This window comes from Amblyomma mixtum, chromosome 2 (assembly GCF_055824585.1).
Source record: "Amblyomma mixtum isolate Tamu chromosome 2, ASM5582458v1, whole genome shotgun sequence".
Taxonomy (NCBI): domain Eukaryota; kingdom Metazoa; phylum Arthropoda; class Arachnida; order Ixodida; family Ixodidae; genus Amblyomma; species Amblyomma mixtum.
The window spans coordinates 122,615,366-122,634,404 of NC_143013.1; the positions used below are offsets into that span (position 1 = coordinate 122,615,366).

Consider the following 19,039-nt stretch of genomic DNA (forward strand, 5'->3'; position numbering starts at 1 on the left):
GAGCTACGCTCGCCGCCGGGGCCGCTCTTCTTCTTTGTGCTAGCCCGTGGTGCTCTTGGCCCTTGTATCATGTAAAAGCCCTTGTACATATTGTACATAAAAGTGATTTTACTCACCGTCGCCTCGACCGTTTCCTGGCTCGGACACCCAGTCCCAACAGTGGTGGCAGCGGTGGGATGCCCCAGACCCAACGATATACAAAACCAGAGTGCGGAACAATGGGAAACTCTTCTCTCCAGCTGTGAATAAAAAAACTGCTGTGAAGACCAAAAAGTTCTGGTACAGCGAGCTCATTGGGCGTCAGGCCAGTGGAGCCCTGGAATGAGGGCAACCGACCATCCGCTAGAGGTGGAGAACGTCGACAGAGAAGACTCCTGGGAATAACACTAAGGAGAAAACGTCTATGAAGATGCTACAAAACCGCAGAAAAAACACAAGAGTGCAATAAAGTTTTCCCTTCCTGCCCTTTTAGGTAAGCTTTTGTAACAATCTTCGCTCCCCGCGGTCCATATATAGGGTTCCAAATTTTTGGCTGTACAGGCTTCCTTATGTGAAAGTCTTTTGCAAGTTTTCACTTCAGTCAATCGGTGTATAGGTACATAAATTCGTTGCCCTGCCAGTTGCTGCGTTTCACTCCTCTCAATATACGGTAGTGCAGCTCTCAGCGAAGCCATTGAACATGACTTCTATTTCTGAGCAAAACATTCTCAGGTAATATGATGGTGACTGAAATCACCATTGAACTATTGAAATTAAGAACGGTAAAAATGCGAATGCCGGTCATTACTACATATTTTATTACGGTGTTCTTGTTACAATGCTCTAAGATACTGAACTGCTCTATACTGAACTGCACGAACAAAATCGCTCGAGATATATTTCGAAATAAGATCAAATATGGAAAATATCAAGAAAAGACAAACTATTCGTCGCGCATTGTGTGATCACTGCTGTATGGTGTTCATGTTAGACCAGCGGATATCTTCTCGGCCAGCCCCTCAGTATCCCCTGGACCTGAAGTAGTGGTCGTTGACGGTGAAACACAGGTGCGCTGCGTGTATGGCGCCGGTGACTGCAGCCACAGTCTGCGGAGAAAAAAAGCGGACAGCGGTTTGCACGGCTCACGTATTCACAAAAATAGCAGTGCATTTCGACCATTTGCTTTGTAGTACTTACATTATTGTCGCAACAATAGACACAACCATCTTTGTCCTAAAGTTATATTACGAATTCCTTCAATGGGTGACAGTCTGTTCCTAGTTGGGACAGCAACGAACCCCAAGCGTTCAAGGGAGCCACAGTGTGCTCCGCAATTGAATGCGCGGCGTAGAATCTATCTCACGTCTAAACCGGTGAATTGTTAGACCTCCAATTTCGCGCACAAATAGAATTTCTTGGGCAGAATTGTTCTGTGCCCCATTTGTTCGGGGTACTTGCCGGAATCAATATGAAAAAGTCGGATATTCGCATGGACTGTGGCGATGATGAAATGAAAATGGGCGCTTTCACAGCACTTGCACCGGTGGCGCCATCTCGTTTGTAGGCCGTGAAGATTCAGCAAATGAGGTGGGAGAATGTTTTGCGGGAGGTATGACGATGCTGTACGACGAAAGTGTTCAAACTTAGTGCAATTTTGGGCAAACTGAGCTTTCTGTAATCGTTGGTAAAGAACTTGCTGAAGAGTCTTCAAGGCTCCCGCAAAATACCCCCAAGAAAAACTTTCGTTTCGGCGAGTTGGTTCATCTTTGAACGGGTACGTGCTTGCGCGAAGAAGACGGGCAACAAAGAAACACACACGACTTATAAAGAGCGCAACTTCCAACTGGTTTATTTTCTTAGAAGGCAAAAGCGTTTATACCGGCGCTGAGCAGTCACAAGATTAACAGCAAATATACGCACTGTTCATGTCAGCACCCGCCGCCAAATGTGCCACCAGATAGCAAAACGTGTAAAATTGATATCCTTCAATACAATAAACAAATAAAAGAAAAGACCATGACACATACAAAAGGAAAGATGAAGCATGAGGTGAACGATGAATATAGCATAAAAAACATCTCTTAGCAAAAGCAGTGTCAAAGTAAATAAAAACAATAAAGCGGTCCATGCGTAAAAATTTGCTAATCGTAGCAAAAGAAGTGTCAGAAAGTAAAAAACAACTATGACCGTGGGTTGTATTTGTAGCACAGATGGCATTCGGAATCACCAAAGATGATCTGTATATCCAAGAACTGGATGCAGTTGCCTTGAGGGAATTCCCAGGTGAACTTCCCTAGGGAATTTCCTCAAGGCAACTGCATCCAGTTCTTGGATATACAGATCATCTTTGGTGATTCCGAATGCCATCTGTGCTACAAATACAACCCACGGTCAAAGAAGAGTCTCCTTCCGTATCAGAGTGTCCACTCTAAATTGATAAAACGTGGCATAGTCACGGCTCTTCCTCGAGCAGCGCTCTTCAAAAGTTTTCCGCACCTCATAAAAAACAGCTTCGAAAATCAGGTCGCCCGTCTCGAGAAAGCAGGTTACCCTTACGACGTCATCAGGAGTGTTACTGTGAGTCTTCTACAGAAGATAAAAGAAAGAACCAAGAAGCCTTCGAGTCCCACAGTCCCCAGACAACGCATGAAGGTTATTCCGTATATTCACAAAATCTCCCACAACTTAAAGAAGATAGGCCAGAGACATGACGCGAAGGTTCTTTTCTCAGCTCCCAATCGTCTGCCTAGTATTTCCACTGTCATGTCCAGGAAGTGGGAGTCATGTGAAAAAAAAGCATGAAAAAAGGTATGTAGGGTGCGCCACCAACGTAGTGTACAGCATTCCTCTAACTTGTGGTTGTGTATACTTTGGAAAAACGGAAAAATGCGTCAACGACAGACTGCGCGAACATGAAAGGACAGTACAAAACAGTGAAAGACGCCGCCTGCCAGAGCATGTCGTGACTCATAAATGCAAGCCTTTGTTCAGCAGTACCTCGATCCTGGCACATGCAAAAACTAAACTTAGGAGAGAAATAATAGAAGCCTTTCATATTACTAACACTGGTGACAAATGAATTAGCACTCCTTCTGTCGTACTGCTGGGCAAAGAGATAACAATCTTAGATGGACAGCGTGATTTCCTTTTCTTGATTGCCTTACCTTAGTTTTTCTTGGTGGTTTTTGTTGGCCTAGCCTTCGATTGGTGTTTCGTCAAATCAGCCCTTCTCCACCGGTTTTATCACGTTACAGGCCCGTTCGGCTTCTAGCTGTTTTTTACTTTTTGACACTGCTTTTGCTAGGGTGAGCAAATGTTTACGCATTGACCGCTTTACTGTTTTTATTTACTTTGACACTGCTTTTGCTAAGAGATGTTTTTTATGCTATGTTCATCGTTCAGCTCATGCTTTATCTTCCCTTTTGTATGTGTTATGGTCTTTTCTTGTATTTGTTTATTGTATTCAAGGATATCAATTTTACACGTTTCGCTATCTGGTGGCACACTTGGCGGCGGGTGCTGACATGAACAGTGCGTATATTTGCTGTTAATCTTGTCATACGAAAATAAACCAGTTGGAAGTTGCGCTCTGTATATGTTGTGTGTGTTTCTTTGTTGTCCAGTCTTCTTCTCGCAAGCACGTACCCGTTCAAAAATACCCCTGTCCTTCGCCTAATCTCCACGATCGACCAATGAGATGGCGCCATCGATGCAATCGCTGAGAGAGCTGCCTCTTTCGTTTCGTTGCCGCCACAGACAATGCGAACATCCGACTTTTTCTGGTTGATTCAGGAAAGTACCCCGCACAAATGTGCTGTTAAAGAATTCTGCAGACCAAATGCCATTTCTGTGCGATATTGGAGCTCGAACAATTGAACGGTTCAGCTGTGAAGTGCATTCTATGGCGCGAGTTTAATTTTTGAACAGTGTGTGCGGGGTCTGAGCATGCTATTTCGGGATGTCGTCCCTTTTGCTTGTTTTAACGAGACACTAAAGAAACTGCACCATACTTTTTTCTTAATTAAACCAGATATTTGGCATTTTATCCTTTGTTGACGCTTGGTATCTAGAAAAGGTACTTTGGCTGCTAACAAATGTTTTAAAAGATAGAAAAATAATTTTCCCAACCATGCCCTTTACAGGAGCACCGAGTACAAATTCATGGATGTTGAAAGGTATACAGTTTGAACTTTTGCGGCTGTGTTGATGTTTGTTCGCCAGCAAGATGCACTTCTTGCCACGAAAATTCGATGTTAAAAAAAAAATTGCCCAGCTTGACTGACTGAACATCGAGAACGCTTATATTAATAGCGAAGCTGCATGCTTGGCGAGTGGCTTCTCTCTCACGAGGCTCGAAATCTTACCCCCCACTACGCTTGCGCATGACTTCGGTATCTCTATCGCGGGCATCTGGACTTGATCGACGACGCCGTGACCGTTCGCGCGCCAGCTGTCGCTCCAATCGGGCGGCTTCTTCCGGAGAGCGCGCGACTTTTTCCATTTTCGAAGTATTCTAGAAACGAGCGCCAAGCGCACTCGTGTATATAAGCGCGCTCCTTCGAACCATCTCTAGGGTGCGCGCTCTCCAATTGGCCGAGTCTTCTCCTCTCCTTGACTGCACCCACCTGCGCCTAGCGCCAGTTCCTTCTCCCCATTACGCTGCACCTGTGTTTGGCACTTGCTCTCTCTCCTCCCAGTAATCTTTACTTGTGCTTGGCTCTTGCTCTCTCTCTCGCTAAGCTGCCTTCTCTTCACATCGCTGCGCCTGGGTTACCACGCCTTGTCCCATGAAAGCCTTGACCAAGGACAGCTTCGCTGTTAACATTTTAGAGCGCAGCTCGTTAGTGCCAATTCAGTGTTGAGCGACATGCCTTGGCGTAACCTATCGAAAAAAAAGCACAGCCCTAGGTGAAGAGAGCGAACGCAGAGTGCAGCGAAGGGGAAAAAATTGGCAGTGGTTTAGCTCTGGTTAAACCTGGAGGTTGACGAAAGCAACGAGGAGAGAGAGAGAGGCGATGGAGAGCGCGCGGCAGCGGCGGCGGCCCCGGCACGCTAGCTATGCGCCACTGCTGCGCATGCGCAACTGGCGAGCGCGGCGGCGGCACCTCTGAGTCACCCGCGCAGCGACGGCGGCGGCGCACCAGCTGCGCGCCTTGTGTCGTCGCTGCTCCTCGCGCATGCGCAGTACAGCCTTTCGTGAGCTCCGCGAAATGGCTAAGCGACTAGCGTAGTGTCGCTTTCGCAACAAAAAGCGATAGCGAAAAGGGCGAGAGGAGGAGGCGGATGAGGTGGGTAGAGCGTTAGCATGAGCAGGAAAGCGGAGGTGAAGGGTACGGCGAAAGGTATGCAGCGAGCGCGTCACGAGGAGTGCAAGTTTCTGCTGCCGCTAGCTCAGTGGTGGCTCCCTAGTGGCCCGTTGCTTGATCCTATATCTGTCTGCGGCGACTGCTGTGAAAACCTGCTAGTCCTCAGGCGCTGGCTCCCGTGATCACATGATTTGCGAGGCAGTCGTGGCACGCTTTTCGTGCCAGCCGGGGCGCTCCTCTTCCACATATCATTGCCACAACACATATCATTGCCACTTATCCTCTTCCATAACCTCCTCTTCCACATATCATTGCCTTATTATATCGCCAAATTAAAATACCTCAAGAGCTGCGCTCAAGTTTCGCGTTAGGGCGCATCGTAATTGCTGGTGAATTCCTTTTCCCGCCACCGGATTCAAACACGCTATGGTTTGGTTTATTGGGGTTTAACGTCCCAAAGCAACTCAGGCTATGAGGGTCGCCGTAGTGAAGGGCTCCTGAAATTTCGACCACCTGGGGTTCTTTAACGTGTACTGACATCGCACAGTACGCGAGCCTCTAGAATTTCGCCTCCATTAAAATGCAGCCGCCGCGGCCGGGATCGAACCCGCGTCTTTCGGCTCAGCAGCCGAGCGCCGTAATCACTGAGCCACCACGGCGGGGCACACACGCTATGTGAAAAATGGAAAGGACAGTATGATCACTGGCTGGAAGTCAACCATATTGTGCAGTAGCCTGAGAGATCTGAAGAAAGACGGATATTCATCACTGCCAATGGGAAAAACGGCACGTGGCTGCGATACCCGTTTTCCATGTTTAGCATTTTTTAGCTAACAAAAGCTCTGTTTCGAAAAGAACGTACACTTTTTGTCGTTAGAAGAAATTAACTAATCGATACAGCTCAATTTCAGTTTGTTATCATATGAAAAACGTAGAAGTAATGTTATTACGGAATAAGATGACTTACAACACCATAATAAGATGACAAAACAAAGTGAAATGGACGCAGATATGCAAGGCGTATGTCACCCCCTGCCACTCATGCCCAAAAATTGTGGACAGAAGCAGTTTTCAACGGAAAAAAACTTATGAACGCCAAGCTATTTTATATACTGTAAGATTTCACGATAACAATCAATATATCCGTAGATCTCCCGTCGGCAGGTTTTGATTTGTTTTTGCTATCCTGAAAAGCTTTCCCCAATAGTTTTTCATGGTAGTCTTAACTCCTAAATGTGAGGAATGGAAAAGCTTTACAAGAAAGATTTGCGACATGATGGAAGAATCGACCATTACCTTCAATATGTTTACAACTGTACCTACAATTTTATAACATTCAAATTTTTTTTCAAGAATGTTGGACATGTTAAGAATATTGAAGTTCTACATTATTCTTATCTTGCCAGATAATGCACACAGTGCGGGGTATTCCTATCAGAGTTGGGCGACTACACAGCACTCTAGCTGCAGCATTTGGTAAAAAATTTGCAGAGCTCGGCATACCGATATTATAGCCCTGTATTCTTCGCCCCGCCGCCGTGGCTCAGTGGTTACGGCGCTCGGCTGCTGACCCGAAAGACACGGGTTAGATCCCTGTCGCGGCGGCTGAATTTCGATGAAGGCGAAATTCTAGAGGCCCGTGTGCTGTGCGATGTCAGTGCACGTTAAAGAACCCCGGGTGGTGGAAATTTCCGAAGCCCTTCACTACGGCGTCCCTCATAGCTTGAGTCGCTTTGGGACGATAAACCCCAATCAACCAGTGAACCAATAGCCCTGTATTCTCCCGTTGAAGAAGCCGCAGGATGCGAATTCCTCTGCACTCGTCAGAACTTCCCAAGCCGTAGGCCACCCGTCGCCACCAACCTTCTCTCTCCTTCCTCTGCCCTAAACGTGCAGGAGGAGATTAGCCTCCCTCCACTTCGTCGCCGGCAAATAGCGGAAGGTGGCCGCCACGTACAACAGTTTGCTGTTGGTAACTAAGTACAAATAAATTGAAGTAGTTTAATTTGAATCAATTAAAATAACCTAATTTCCCGCCTGCCCCACTATGTAAGGTGGAAATAAATTAGTTCACTTACTAATTAAGATCTTACGGATGAGGTCACAGAGGTTCCGTGCTAAAATGCAGGGCTAAATGACTAAACCAATTGTATACATTAGCTTTGTATGCAAAGCGTACTGAGCGAAGGTCAAAGGGGGGCACACATCCGAATACTCACGCCCGCGAACTTATTCGCGTGGTTGCCAAGTATGTAGATGCCGCTGCCGAGCACGAGGAGCGTGGCTGTGGCTTCAAAAAGCAGGAACTGCATGCGCGTGAGAAAAGCAGAAGAAATCAGTCGCACTAGGAGGATAGGAAAATGCGATAGCTAGGTTCTAGTGTCGGAGAGTTCTAATGCTCCTCCTGCTGAATAAAATTTCATGTACTGCATTAACAAAGAGCGCTTGTATTCTCGGGAAAAGTCGTTAACCTGCGCAATAGTTAACGAAAGTATAACTGCCGCTATTTTACTCTTCGCAGCGTGCTTTGAGTTCGTATGTTTTGCGTGTGGCATTCTTCTTGTAAACAGGTGAGGAGCTAAGTATATGCAGAAGCAGTGATAGAGCCTCTAACCTCCGCCATGCGCACCATGTGGGGAGTTCTCAGAGGTGTCTAAATCACCCATTTAATATATTGAATAAGGCTTTAATGACATCGGGCAGGAAGGCTACGATAGCCTTTGCGTTAGTGAAGTCTGGAAAAACTGTTCACAAAGAACAGCTCTTACTTTCAATGAGTGTACCTTAGTGAAAAGTTTGATGCAGGTGTATCTAAAAATTACAACTTCTTTCCTTTCTATGCAGTTGCAGAATAAGCGCCAGGAAATGGAGCCCACCAACTGATCGGGTAGACGTGCAGACTTGTAAGAGATACAATAGCAACGAAGATGTGTGAGCGATATTTATGTACCACTGCTTATACCGTAACCATCCGTAACCTTTCCTCCAGTCACTGGCATGCTCATGGGCGCTCAGAAAGATAAGCTCTTACGTTGGTTATGGACCAACGAGATAATTGTGCCACGGGAAGTTAGTTGTTTTCTTGGGTTGTCACGAGACTGGACCTATATAAGTCAGTTCAAAGGCAATAAACCACAATGCCAGTCAGCGCCTGTGTTTGTGTCAATCTTTATTGCCCGTGTCCGACTGCGCTGTTGTTGTCAAGATGTGTTACCAACAAGCCATCCACTATATATCGTTGCCGGTGAACTGGTTTCTGAATAAGTGAACGAATCGTGAACGACAAAGTGGCTGTGCGCTGGACGACGACGACGCTGACAGTGTGAAGCTGGGCCCTTGGAGTCTGAGCTGAGTGCTGGCCATCTCAGTGCAGCAGTCAGTACAGGCTTACCTTAACCGTAATACCGTAACATCCCCGTAACATCCCTTGGTAGAGGTCACGGGCTCGAGCCGACATGCTGGCGACCCGATGAGCCGACCCGTCGAGATGGCTACCGACCCGGCTCCCCCGTCTGCGCCTGCCACGCTTAACTGTCGTCGTAGCCCACCCTCGCGACCCGGGCACATTCTGCGGTACAGATAGCGTGGACGTCGAGGACTGGCTCTCGATTTATGAGCGTGTTAGCCAGCACAACAGGTGGGACGCCACGCTGATGCTGGCCAATGTGATTTTTTATCTTGCGGGCACCGCACGCGTCTGGTTCGAAACCCACGAAGAAGAAATTGCCACGTGGGATGTGTGCAAACAGAAGCTCCGCGACCTGTTTGGGAAACCAGTTTGCCGTCAGCTTGCTGCCAAAAAAAGAACTTGCCACTAGCGCCCAAACGGCGACTGAATCATAAATTACCTACATCCAAGACGTCTTTGCACTGTGCCGAAAGGTCGATAACATGAGCGAGGACGATAAGGTAGGCCACATTCTCAAAGGCATTGCCAACGATGCCTTCCATCTTCTACAATGCCGGGACTGCTCTACGGTTGACTCCGCTCTGCAGGTGTGTCGACGCTTTGAGCAGGCCAAGCGCCGGCGCATTGCACACCGCTTTGACCGCCTGCCTAACACAGCTGCCAGTTCCACGTTCTAGTTCCACAGCGTAACTCGCATCGTACTCCGTGAACTGGAGGCCCTGGCTCCTGTTACGACCAACGCGCCCTTGTCGGACAAAACCCTCGCCACGATATCACTTATTCCAGCTCTCGTCCGCCAGGAGGTCGCCAACTTTGGCATGATCGCTAGCCACCCCGACGAACCTCGGAGTGCGAGCCCCATCTCTCCCGTGGTCGCTACAGCTACGACCCGCAACACCTTCGTCCCAAGATACCGATACCGCAATTCAGGTGCGTGGCGTACCCCTGATGACCGGCCGATGTGTTTCACGTGCTCGCGCGTAGGCCACATCTCACGCCACTGCCGCAGCCGTTGGTCCGCACCACCCCGACCTTTGCCCTACGTTGACCGCCGCTAAGACTATGGACCCCGTCGCTTTATGCCTCGGAATGACCCACCCAGCGCCGAGTTCACATCGCCTCCTCGTAGATCCAGCCATTCTCCCTCCCTGACAGCCCACCTCTTCCGGACCGCTGTTACTCACCGTGCTCTGCAGGCCGCCTCGCGGGAAACCAGCCAGCGCAGCTCCCGGAGGTGATGCTGCATTGGTGCCCCGACCTGCAAATCCTCTACTGCCCTAGCCTTCGCCCAGTTATCTCCTCGATGTCTTTGTGGATGGTTTTCTTGTTTCTGCCCTCATTGACACTGGTGCCCAAGTCTTGGTTCTCAGCTCATCTTTTTGCTGTCGCCTCAAAAAAGTCCAGACCCCTGCCGCTTCGCCCACTGTTCGCGTTGCCGATGGCAGCCCTGCTGCCGTCACTGGCCTATGCACTGTCCGTGTCACTGTTGCCGATCATCACATCGCAGTTATGTTCACCGTCCTAGAACGCTGCCCTCACAATGTGATCATTGGTATTGACTTTCTAACGGCTCACCTTGCCCTTATCGTCTGCCCCAGCAGCCTTCTTCGATTCGACCTGCCTCTCTGCTCAGCTGACGCACCCTCAAGCTCCGCGCCCCGCCTTCGCTCCACCAAGTACGTTCGCCTGCCCCCGACTCTGCCGTTTACCTGCCTATGTCACCGTTTCCTGCTGTTCCTGATGGTGATTATCTTGCCTGCCCACTCGCCGATGTCGTTCTCTCCCGCAATGTTGTTCTTCCGCACCTCATTGTGGGTGTCACCAAGAATAGCACCTACCTTCCTGTCCTCAACTTCAGCTTGTCAGCACAAGTTCTTCCTGCAGGCATATCGCTTGCTACTTTGTCTTCTGTCACCGACTGTACCATCACTGCTCTCTCATCTGGACCGCCTTTTACTGTCTCGCAAGCGCCCGACATCGCGGTCGACGTTCCGCAATCCATTTCTGCGATGATTGCTTCTGACCCTAGCACCGAGCACGCACAGGATCTTCAAAACGTTTTGGTGTCCTACACTGACATTTTTGACTTTGCTCCTGCTCCTCTGGGTCAAACATCGGTAGTGACTCACCGCATTGACACCGACGGTGCCAGACCTATACACCGCAGGCCTTATCGCGTGTTGCTACCAGAGCGCCAGGTCATCCAGCGGGAGGTCAATAAGATGTTGGCCAACGACATAATCGAGTCTTCCCACAGCCCTTGGGCATCTCCTGTCATGCTCGTGAAAAAGAAAGACCAGGGTTGGCGCTTTTGCGTCGACTATCAGCATCTAAACAAGGTCACGAAAAGACGTCTATCCCCTTCCGCGCATAGATGATGCCCTGGACAGTTTACATGGCGCCCGCTACTTTTCTTCCATCGACCTTCGTAGCGGGTATTGTCAGATCTGTGTTGACTCAAGAGACCGCGAGAAAACAGCTTTCGTCACCCCTGGTGGGTTTACCAATTTAATGTCATGCCTTTCGGACTCTGTAACGCGCCTGCCACAATTGAACGGATGATGGACTCGTTACTCCGCGGCTTCAAGTAGGCGACCTGTCTTTGTTACTTAGATGATGTAATTGTTTTCTCGCCCTCCTTTGAAACCCACCTGCTTCGCCTTTCGTCCATCTTGGCACTTTTCCGCCGAGCAGATCTTCAACTCAACTAAAAGAATGCTCTTTAGGCCACCGCGAGCTTAAAGTCCTCGGCCATTTGGTGAATGCAAGTGGCATAAACCCAACCCTGGTAAAGTTCGTGCCGTCAGTGCTTTTTCCTGTCCCCGCTCGCCCAGCGATGTCCGCAGTTCCATCGGTCTCTGCTCCTACTTTCGCCGGTTCGTCCCGAACTTCGCAGGCGTCGCTCGCCCTCTCACCGATCTGTTGCAGAAAGGAATTCTTTTTTTCTGGGGACTAGAGCAGGCTACTGAATTCTCTAGCCTTATCGCAGTCCTCACCAACCCACCTGTCTTGGCCCATTTCAACCCGTCTGCCCCGACTGAACTTCGCACCGATGCAAGTGGTCAGGGAATTGGCGCCATCCTTGCTCAGCCACAACGCGGCCAGCACTGCGGGATTGAGTACGCAAGCCGTCTTCTGTCTTCCGCAGAGAAGAATTACTCCATCACAGAACGCGAGTGCCTGGCTCTTGTTTAGGCCATTGGAGAATTCCGCACATACTTGTTTGGTCGACCATTCACTGTTATAACCGACCACCACGCCCTGTGGTGGCTCTCCTCTCTCAAGGACGCTACTGGCCGTCTTGGCCGGTGGCCACTGAGATTGCAATGATAGACCTTTTCCGTGGTTCACAAGTCCTGTCGCCCCCATCAAGATGCAGCTTGCCTGTCATGCTATCCCGTCAATCCCCTTGCTCTACAGACTGAGTCGGACGCCTGTGTCCTCTCCGTCTCCGAGCTCCCCCACATTGCCGACGAACAGCGTTTGGATCCCACCATCGCCCGAGCAGATGCCGCCCGCCAGGTTGCTAGTCACCAGCTCTCCGCCCCTCAAGAGGCTCAAAAACACCGCTACGATGGCGTGCACGGTGATGTGCGCTACCCTGCCAGATCTCTCGTCTTGCTGTGGCTCCCATCTCGTCGTGTGGGGTTATGTGAAAAACTTCAGCCGCGCTACATAGGTGCTTATCGTGTATCACGGGCAGGGACCTACGTAACCTATGAGATCACCCCGCTCCACCCAAAGTCCCCGTCCGCTCCACTGACATCCGAAGTCGTTCACGTGGCTCGCCTAAAGCCCTGTCACCCACCCTCGACATCGCACGCCTAACACGCACCGGGACGATCCCCTCAGCCGAGGGCGATAGTGTTACCGGTGGACTGTTTACTGAATAAGTGAACGAATCGTGAACGACAAGGTGGCTGTGCGCTGGACGACGACGACGCTGACAGTGTGAAGCTGTGGCCTTGGATTCTGAGCTGAGTGCTGGCCATCGCAGCGCAGCCGTCAATAAAGACTTACCGTAACCGTAATACCGTAACATCCCTGTAACAATATTAGGCTTCTTCCTCTATACATTTATGTGCAGTACAATCGTTCGGGACCCGAACAGAGGCGAGAAGATGGTTATTTTCATTAGTCACTGAAAAAATGTCAGTACCGGCCGATTTTTATGCGTGCAATAAAGCCTGTATTTCCGCCTTGAAGTAATTATTTTTCTCGTCTCATATTTTTCCAGCCCAACCACCACGTGCTACTTCCATCTGTTACGACAACGCTGACAGCCTTGCAAAAGGCGACTGAAGAGTGTTTTTTCCTGACCGTTGTCTCGCCCATTCGACGAAGAAAAGATGGACCGCCTTCGGCTTCATTGTGAAATGCATCTGCGGGTAGCACGAACCTCTAGCTTTCGAAAGGACCGAGTCCCTACTCACGTAGAAGGTGGCGTGCAGCAGGAAGTAGGTGCTGTCGGAGAGCGCGGCCGAGAGAAGCATCTCGGCACAGTGCAGGCTGCTTTGCAACGATGCGCACTGGGCCAGCCACAGTTGCCATGGCTCCGGAGACGGCAGCCGCAGCGACCACGAGCTGTACAGTAGCGACAGTAGCGCCATGTTTCCTGCCTGGGATAAACACCGGGCACAACGGGCCCTTCAGAAGGCATACGCATGATGTTTGGATGCTGAAGAAAGCAAACATAACAAAGGCGGGTCAAAGCACAAGGGGACCAAACAGGCCGCTTAGCCCTGTTATGTCCGTCACATTCTGAAGTATCCCGTCTATGCTCTCTTCAGTTGTTCCGCCACCGGACATGCGCAAGCTTTGCTGCAAACGCTAGCAGGTACAATGTACTTCTTCAGATGATAGATGTCCCATGGATTTTGGCAATACTTTACGCCAATTGATGACAAGAACAAGAGTGTTCTATATCGACTCCAAAGCGCTAGTGTCCCGCCTCTGTTATGTCTCCTTGTAATCGAAAGAAATAAGACCTTTTTACTTCTGGGGTTAAACCAAATAGGCGATATTTGGGCTGAACATATCTCACGGACGTGTAGCGATAGTGGTCCCAGAGAATAACTGAACTCGCTGTGTAATCCTTACCATCTCGAAGCAGAGGAACCAGTTGTGCGTCTTAGGCGCACTGTTTCCAAGGAGAGAGCGCTCCACTTCAGTGACGAAAGCCGACGCATTCTTCACAGCCAGCACTAAGAGAAGAAACACATATACATGTAATGTGATTCGCCCTTCTACCTTTCTATACTTGCAACGCCTGCGGCAATCATGGTCTATTCCATCCTGCGGTTTCATCGGTTAGAGGAAAGTTGGACGCATTACGCCGCGAACATGAAAGCTTATGACCTTATTTTGGGTAGCTACGGCGAAACACCAAGATTTGTAACGCACTGGTAATGCACTCAGTGCATTATCAAAATGTCAAAATGTCCAGTATGCAGTAAACCGTACTGGCGCCCATGAACAGCGGTCGCTACTGACTCTACGGAGTGCGGATAAACTTCCGCGCCTGTAAAATAGTAGAATGCACGGTTGGAGCAACTTTAGCCGCCATTTAAATATACTTAAAAAAAAAACAGCACATTTTTACCGATTCCAGGCGCTGTCGATGCTAAGTTACTAATATACTGAATCATATTGTGCTTCTGTTTTGGGTCAGTCGTCTACACTTCGCACCAATACATACATACAAGCCCCTGTCGCTATCCTGCCATGCCAGGTTCACTGGGATTCTGCGTGTGTAAGTGCTGTCCTGCTACGTGTATCAGCGGATCTTTTGGGAAAAGAGCGTCATGACTGTTGGAAATCTTTCAGTTTTTACCGGGTGAAACGGGCGACTTGACCCTCACCACTATACCAATCTACGACATATTTTCAGCCTCCGGCAAGCAACAGTCTGCCTGAAGCTAAAAAATTATTCCTACTCACACCCTTATTAGGGACCCCTCCACCCCTTCCATCCATACCCAATGCGAACAGAGGCTGATTAACCAGGAATGCTCGTTTAAATAGCGCAGAAGAGGGCACGATAAGCCAGGAAAGAAACATACAACGTAGGGCCACCTGGGTTTTGCAGTACAGCAAAAAGAAATATTAGCCATCAGGCCAAGTTTCTGCACTTGATCTGAAGGGTTAAAACAGCTTGCGTTGAAGGGTCAGTGAATCGTTCCGCCGTCAAACAACGTAATTCTCGTCGTGTAGTAAAGGCCACTTGCAGCCCCTTTTTTTCCTCGGCCACCGATAGCATAGAAGTCGGTAAGGAACGATTTCATGTTTTCTTTATCGGCGAAAACATTTTCCAGGCATTTGCCCCGAACTGACATTTACTATGAACAAACAAAAATCGCGGCTTCTCAGTCAGCGACCGCAAAATATTTACAGCAGCAAGAGCTATAGTTGGTCGACCGGGCGAAGCAGGCAGTTGTGAATGCTGTGGACCAGAAATGGGGCTGCACAAGGGGTACCTGTAACATTCATTTCTTACCAGTCATCTTCCAGTCACATTAGCAGAAAAAATTCGCTCTTTTTCTTGCAACAGGCAGCTAATGTTTCAAGACAGTGTGTATTGCCATGAAAGCCGGTTGAGTCATTGAGGAGCTAAACACTCTAGCGCCTGATGAACAGCCTTTTTGCCAGTGAAAGAAACAAAATTATTACTTTTTTCACAACCACATGGATAACGATTTTAATATGCAGCACCAGTTCGTCTACCAACCATGTTCTATTTTTTCCCTCCAAAAAAAGTAGGAGTTAGTGCTCGGCTTTGAAGGGCGGGCAATCCCTTTTTCATTAAAATTTATTAAAGAGAGAGAGATCGAGCTTTGACTGCTGCACAAAATCCATCCTAGCTGTATGTTTCTTCCGCTATGCGGACTTTAAAGGTGAAGCAAGTAGTCCTCATACCATTACAGCGGATAAGACTGGCTAAGTCACTCTGGCTCACCACTCTTACGCAGCTTTCCAATGGCAGCTTTTAAGATGACCGCGCGAAAGGTTAGTGCCCTTCGCACCTAGTTTTAAACGTAGAAACTGTTCTTGAGATATTCTAGTACTTAACATTGAATCTCTTCTCTGGGGCTTCGAAACCGTCGATAAAATCCCGCCAGTAACGCTGTCATCTTGTTTATAGAAATGATGCTCTCATTACGTGTCGCGACCTCACCACCGTAACACTTCGCCAACATATGCGCTGTCATAATTTTTCCGCCTAGGAGCGAAACGCTCAGCGGGCGAGAGGATATTTGAGGCTGAATTCTCGAAGCAGCTGACAAGTAAGACAGATTAGTGACTCGCCTGCACCCTTTATATCGCCAGTCATGATGACCCAGAACTTCAAATCTAAAGTTGTGGTCAGTCATGCTCCTTTCGAAAATGGTGCCGCCACGTGCAGCTGATGTTGTATTGCAAGCCAATAATGACATAGAATATGGAAAGCTGATCTACCTATTTCGTAGATATACAATTGGCTTCTTCCAAGCTATGGTGCATAGCCGGAAAATCCAAATAGCATCGTACAATCACAGCTGATGGCTGCCCATCGAATGGGTGAAAGAAAAATTCTTTTTGGCCCCTTGTGGAACGCCAAACTCCGGATCGGATCCATATGGGCGTGGCGATTTGTGTTCTTGCTATAAGCAGAAGGTACAGGCTGGCATTGAAAGTGGCGGGACTGAAATGAGCAATGTTATTTCCGTGTCATGGCAGCATGACATTTAACGGTGTCACGTGTGTAATACTTTCGGCACTCTTTGCCTTGTCGTCTCCAGTATCACAGCAGAGAAAGGAAAGGCCTGCTGGCATTGTACAAGCTCATTTAGATGGAAGTCCAGGACCAACCTCCCCGCATGATGGGCTGGCTCTTTCAGAAGTATTTAAATAGTACTAGACTACTCCGGCGAAAGTAACGGAAGCTCCAATTCCAATTGTGCCATTGAGATAAAAGATAGTGATTCAATATTAAAAATGTGCAGTTGATTGAAGATGACACTTTCGTTGTTTATTGGCCTAGGCAATTCACCCTGGCTAGGAGAGAAACGGCGAGCGCATACCAGGTGCAGCAGCTAAACGCTTTTAAAGTAAACAAAAGATGTGCTTTGCATAAAAAAGATAACTTCATGCGGCCTGTACACCTTGAAGGTTTGGTTTGGTTTATGGGGTTTAACGTCCCAAAGCGACTAAGGCTATGAGAGACGCCGTAGTGGAGGGCTCCGGAAATTTCGATCACCTGGGGTTCTTTTACGTGCACTGACATCGCACTGTACACGGGCCTCTAGAATTTCTCCTCCAAAGAAATTCAACCGCCGCGGCCGGGGTCGAACCCGCGGCTTTCGGGTCAGCAGCCGAGCACCATAACCACTGAGCCACCGCGGCGGCGTACACCTTGAAGGTAATTTGGACCTGCTCTGCTCCACGTAAATTGTACCACGACAACCTAATGGAGCCAGGACATTCTCAAGGCTGTTTGGCAATGCTGAGCAAATTAGAGTGCATGTAGAAGGCAATGTCATAACGACAGTCCCGGGGCTGTTCCTTGTACTCTGGCCTGGCATCAACTAGCCACACTTTGAACCGCTGTTTCTTCGAATATGTAAATAATTTGCCAGTATAAGAGCAGGTTATGTCAAAATTCAGGCTTTTTGTGAAATCTGAACGAGTGTAGAGTGGTAGCCTCGGTAAAAGTATAACGGTGTCTTACCTGGAAACGCAGCGTCCATGGTGTTGTTGCTGTAGTGTCTCTTCTTTGTCGTCAGTCCCGCCACGTGCGAGCACCCTGGCCAATCCCCCGCCGTGGGTATGTGCCATTCAGCCCGAGGACATCATCATCATCATCATTTGAGGCGGCGACGCTTCGAGTCTAATGGTTGTTGTTGTTGTTGTCCTCTAGAAAATGGCGCATACCCACTGCGGGGGATTGGCCAAGACACAGGCGGCAACTGATAGGTGTACAAAATGTTAAACAAGAAAATAATGGTGGGGAAAAATAAAATAGGTGGCACAAAGGCTGCCTTGCAAATTCCTCTTTTTGCCTTTATATTTCATGTGGCCTCACTTTTGCCTGACCAGGCTTTCTTTTATTTTCACTAACTACTCGGCTGTAGAAGGCAGCACCGAAGTTTACTGATGCCGAAATGCATTCGAGGGCTGGCTCTCGGGATTTCATCGAATAGACTTTTGCATAGGCGGCGCACATATCATGAAATCGACAACAAAAAATTTAATGTATGGATAAATTTTTCGTCAAGGTCTCCTCTATAATAATACACAGTACCCACGTCTTCGAACCGGGACTCTGCATGTAAACATGGGCCTGCAGTAAGGAGGATAGGTTTTCCTATGATATCCATGTGCATGCTTGGTAGAAGAGGTAGACGTAGATGAGAAAGAACATTGCCTCGCCTCAATACTGTCGCTGGTGTGGCAGTTCTAGTGAGAAGAATAGTAGTGGGTTGGGGCGGTAATCTTCCACAAATCACCACAGCACTCGGAGGTCTCGGGAATAATTTCGACCATCTGGGGCTCTTTAACGTGCACCGACATCGCACAGCACACGGGCGCCTCTTGCGTCCCGTGTGCTTTATTTCGCCTTCCGGAAATAAATGACACACGGGTTCTTACCCTGTTCCCGCACTTTAAAATTCCCTGTAAATGAACCAAGTATTCATTAGGTTCTTTAACGAGAGGTAGAGACTGTGCTGGGTTTTCGTTTAAAATGTCGTTCTTGAGCTCCATTAAGGAAGTGCAACCACCATCTTTACTCGGATAATCAATGAACGTTTTGAAAGCATTTCCTGGAAAATTTTAATAGTGCGTTCATTACGTGGGGTTAAATATTGAGAGCAAAATTAGAAGCGCCAAGAACGGTACAAGACGTATACTGGCGGAAAACATTTTTCATCAGATACGACCCTCGTCCTGAATATAGGAAAACCAGTCTGCATCCCAGTTTTCGTGCTAGAGATGATAGCCAAAACTTTTTTATCTTAAATCTGCACTTACAACCCGCGAACCGGCGCATAGTGCTCAGAAAACGCATCAGTTTTTGTGGCAAGTCTTCCAGCACTTAGCGCGAAGCCCAAAAGCAAGATGCTACTGAAAACCTTAATATGGCATGTTGAGCAGAGAAACTGTCTTTGATCAGACGTAGTTTCTATTGTTTCTCGGATTCTTTGCGGAACATTCTCATTCGGTGTTGCTGCTTTCTGGTCAAGTATTGTGCTGTAGGCAATGAACAGATTACGCTTCTGCTCTTCCGCAGTTACATAGCTGTTCAAAAAACTGTGCAGGCCAGGGTCATGTTACAACCGGCCGACCTCTCTTCCTTTTCTCTCATTAA

The 19,039-nt window shown here is 48.4% G+C and overlaps 1 protein-coding gene across 1 annotated transcript; it reads right to left on the reverse strand.

Annotated features, from left to right (window-relative positions):
* Window positions 1-998: 998 nt before the first annotated feature.
* Window positions 999-17,420, reverse strand: LOC149360755 (uncharacterized). Its single transcript, XM_089567912.1, has 5 exons — window positions 17,402-17,420; window positions 13,795-13,898; window positions 13,128-13,313; window positions 7,505-7,591; window positions 999-1,085 (listed from the first exon to the last, which is right to left on the reverse strand). Exons 1-5 carry the CDS (start codon window positions 17,418-17,420, stop codon window positions 999-1,001), a joined length of 483 nt encoding a protein of 160 aa, XP_089424038.1.
* Between the last annotated feature and the right edge of the window lie 1,619 nt (window positions 17,421-19,039).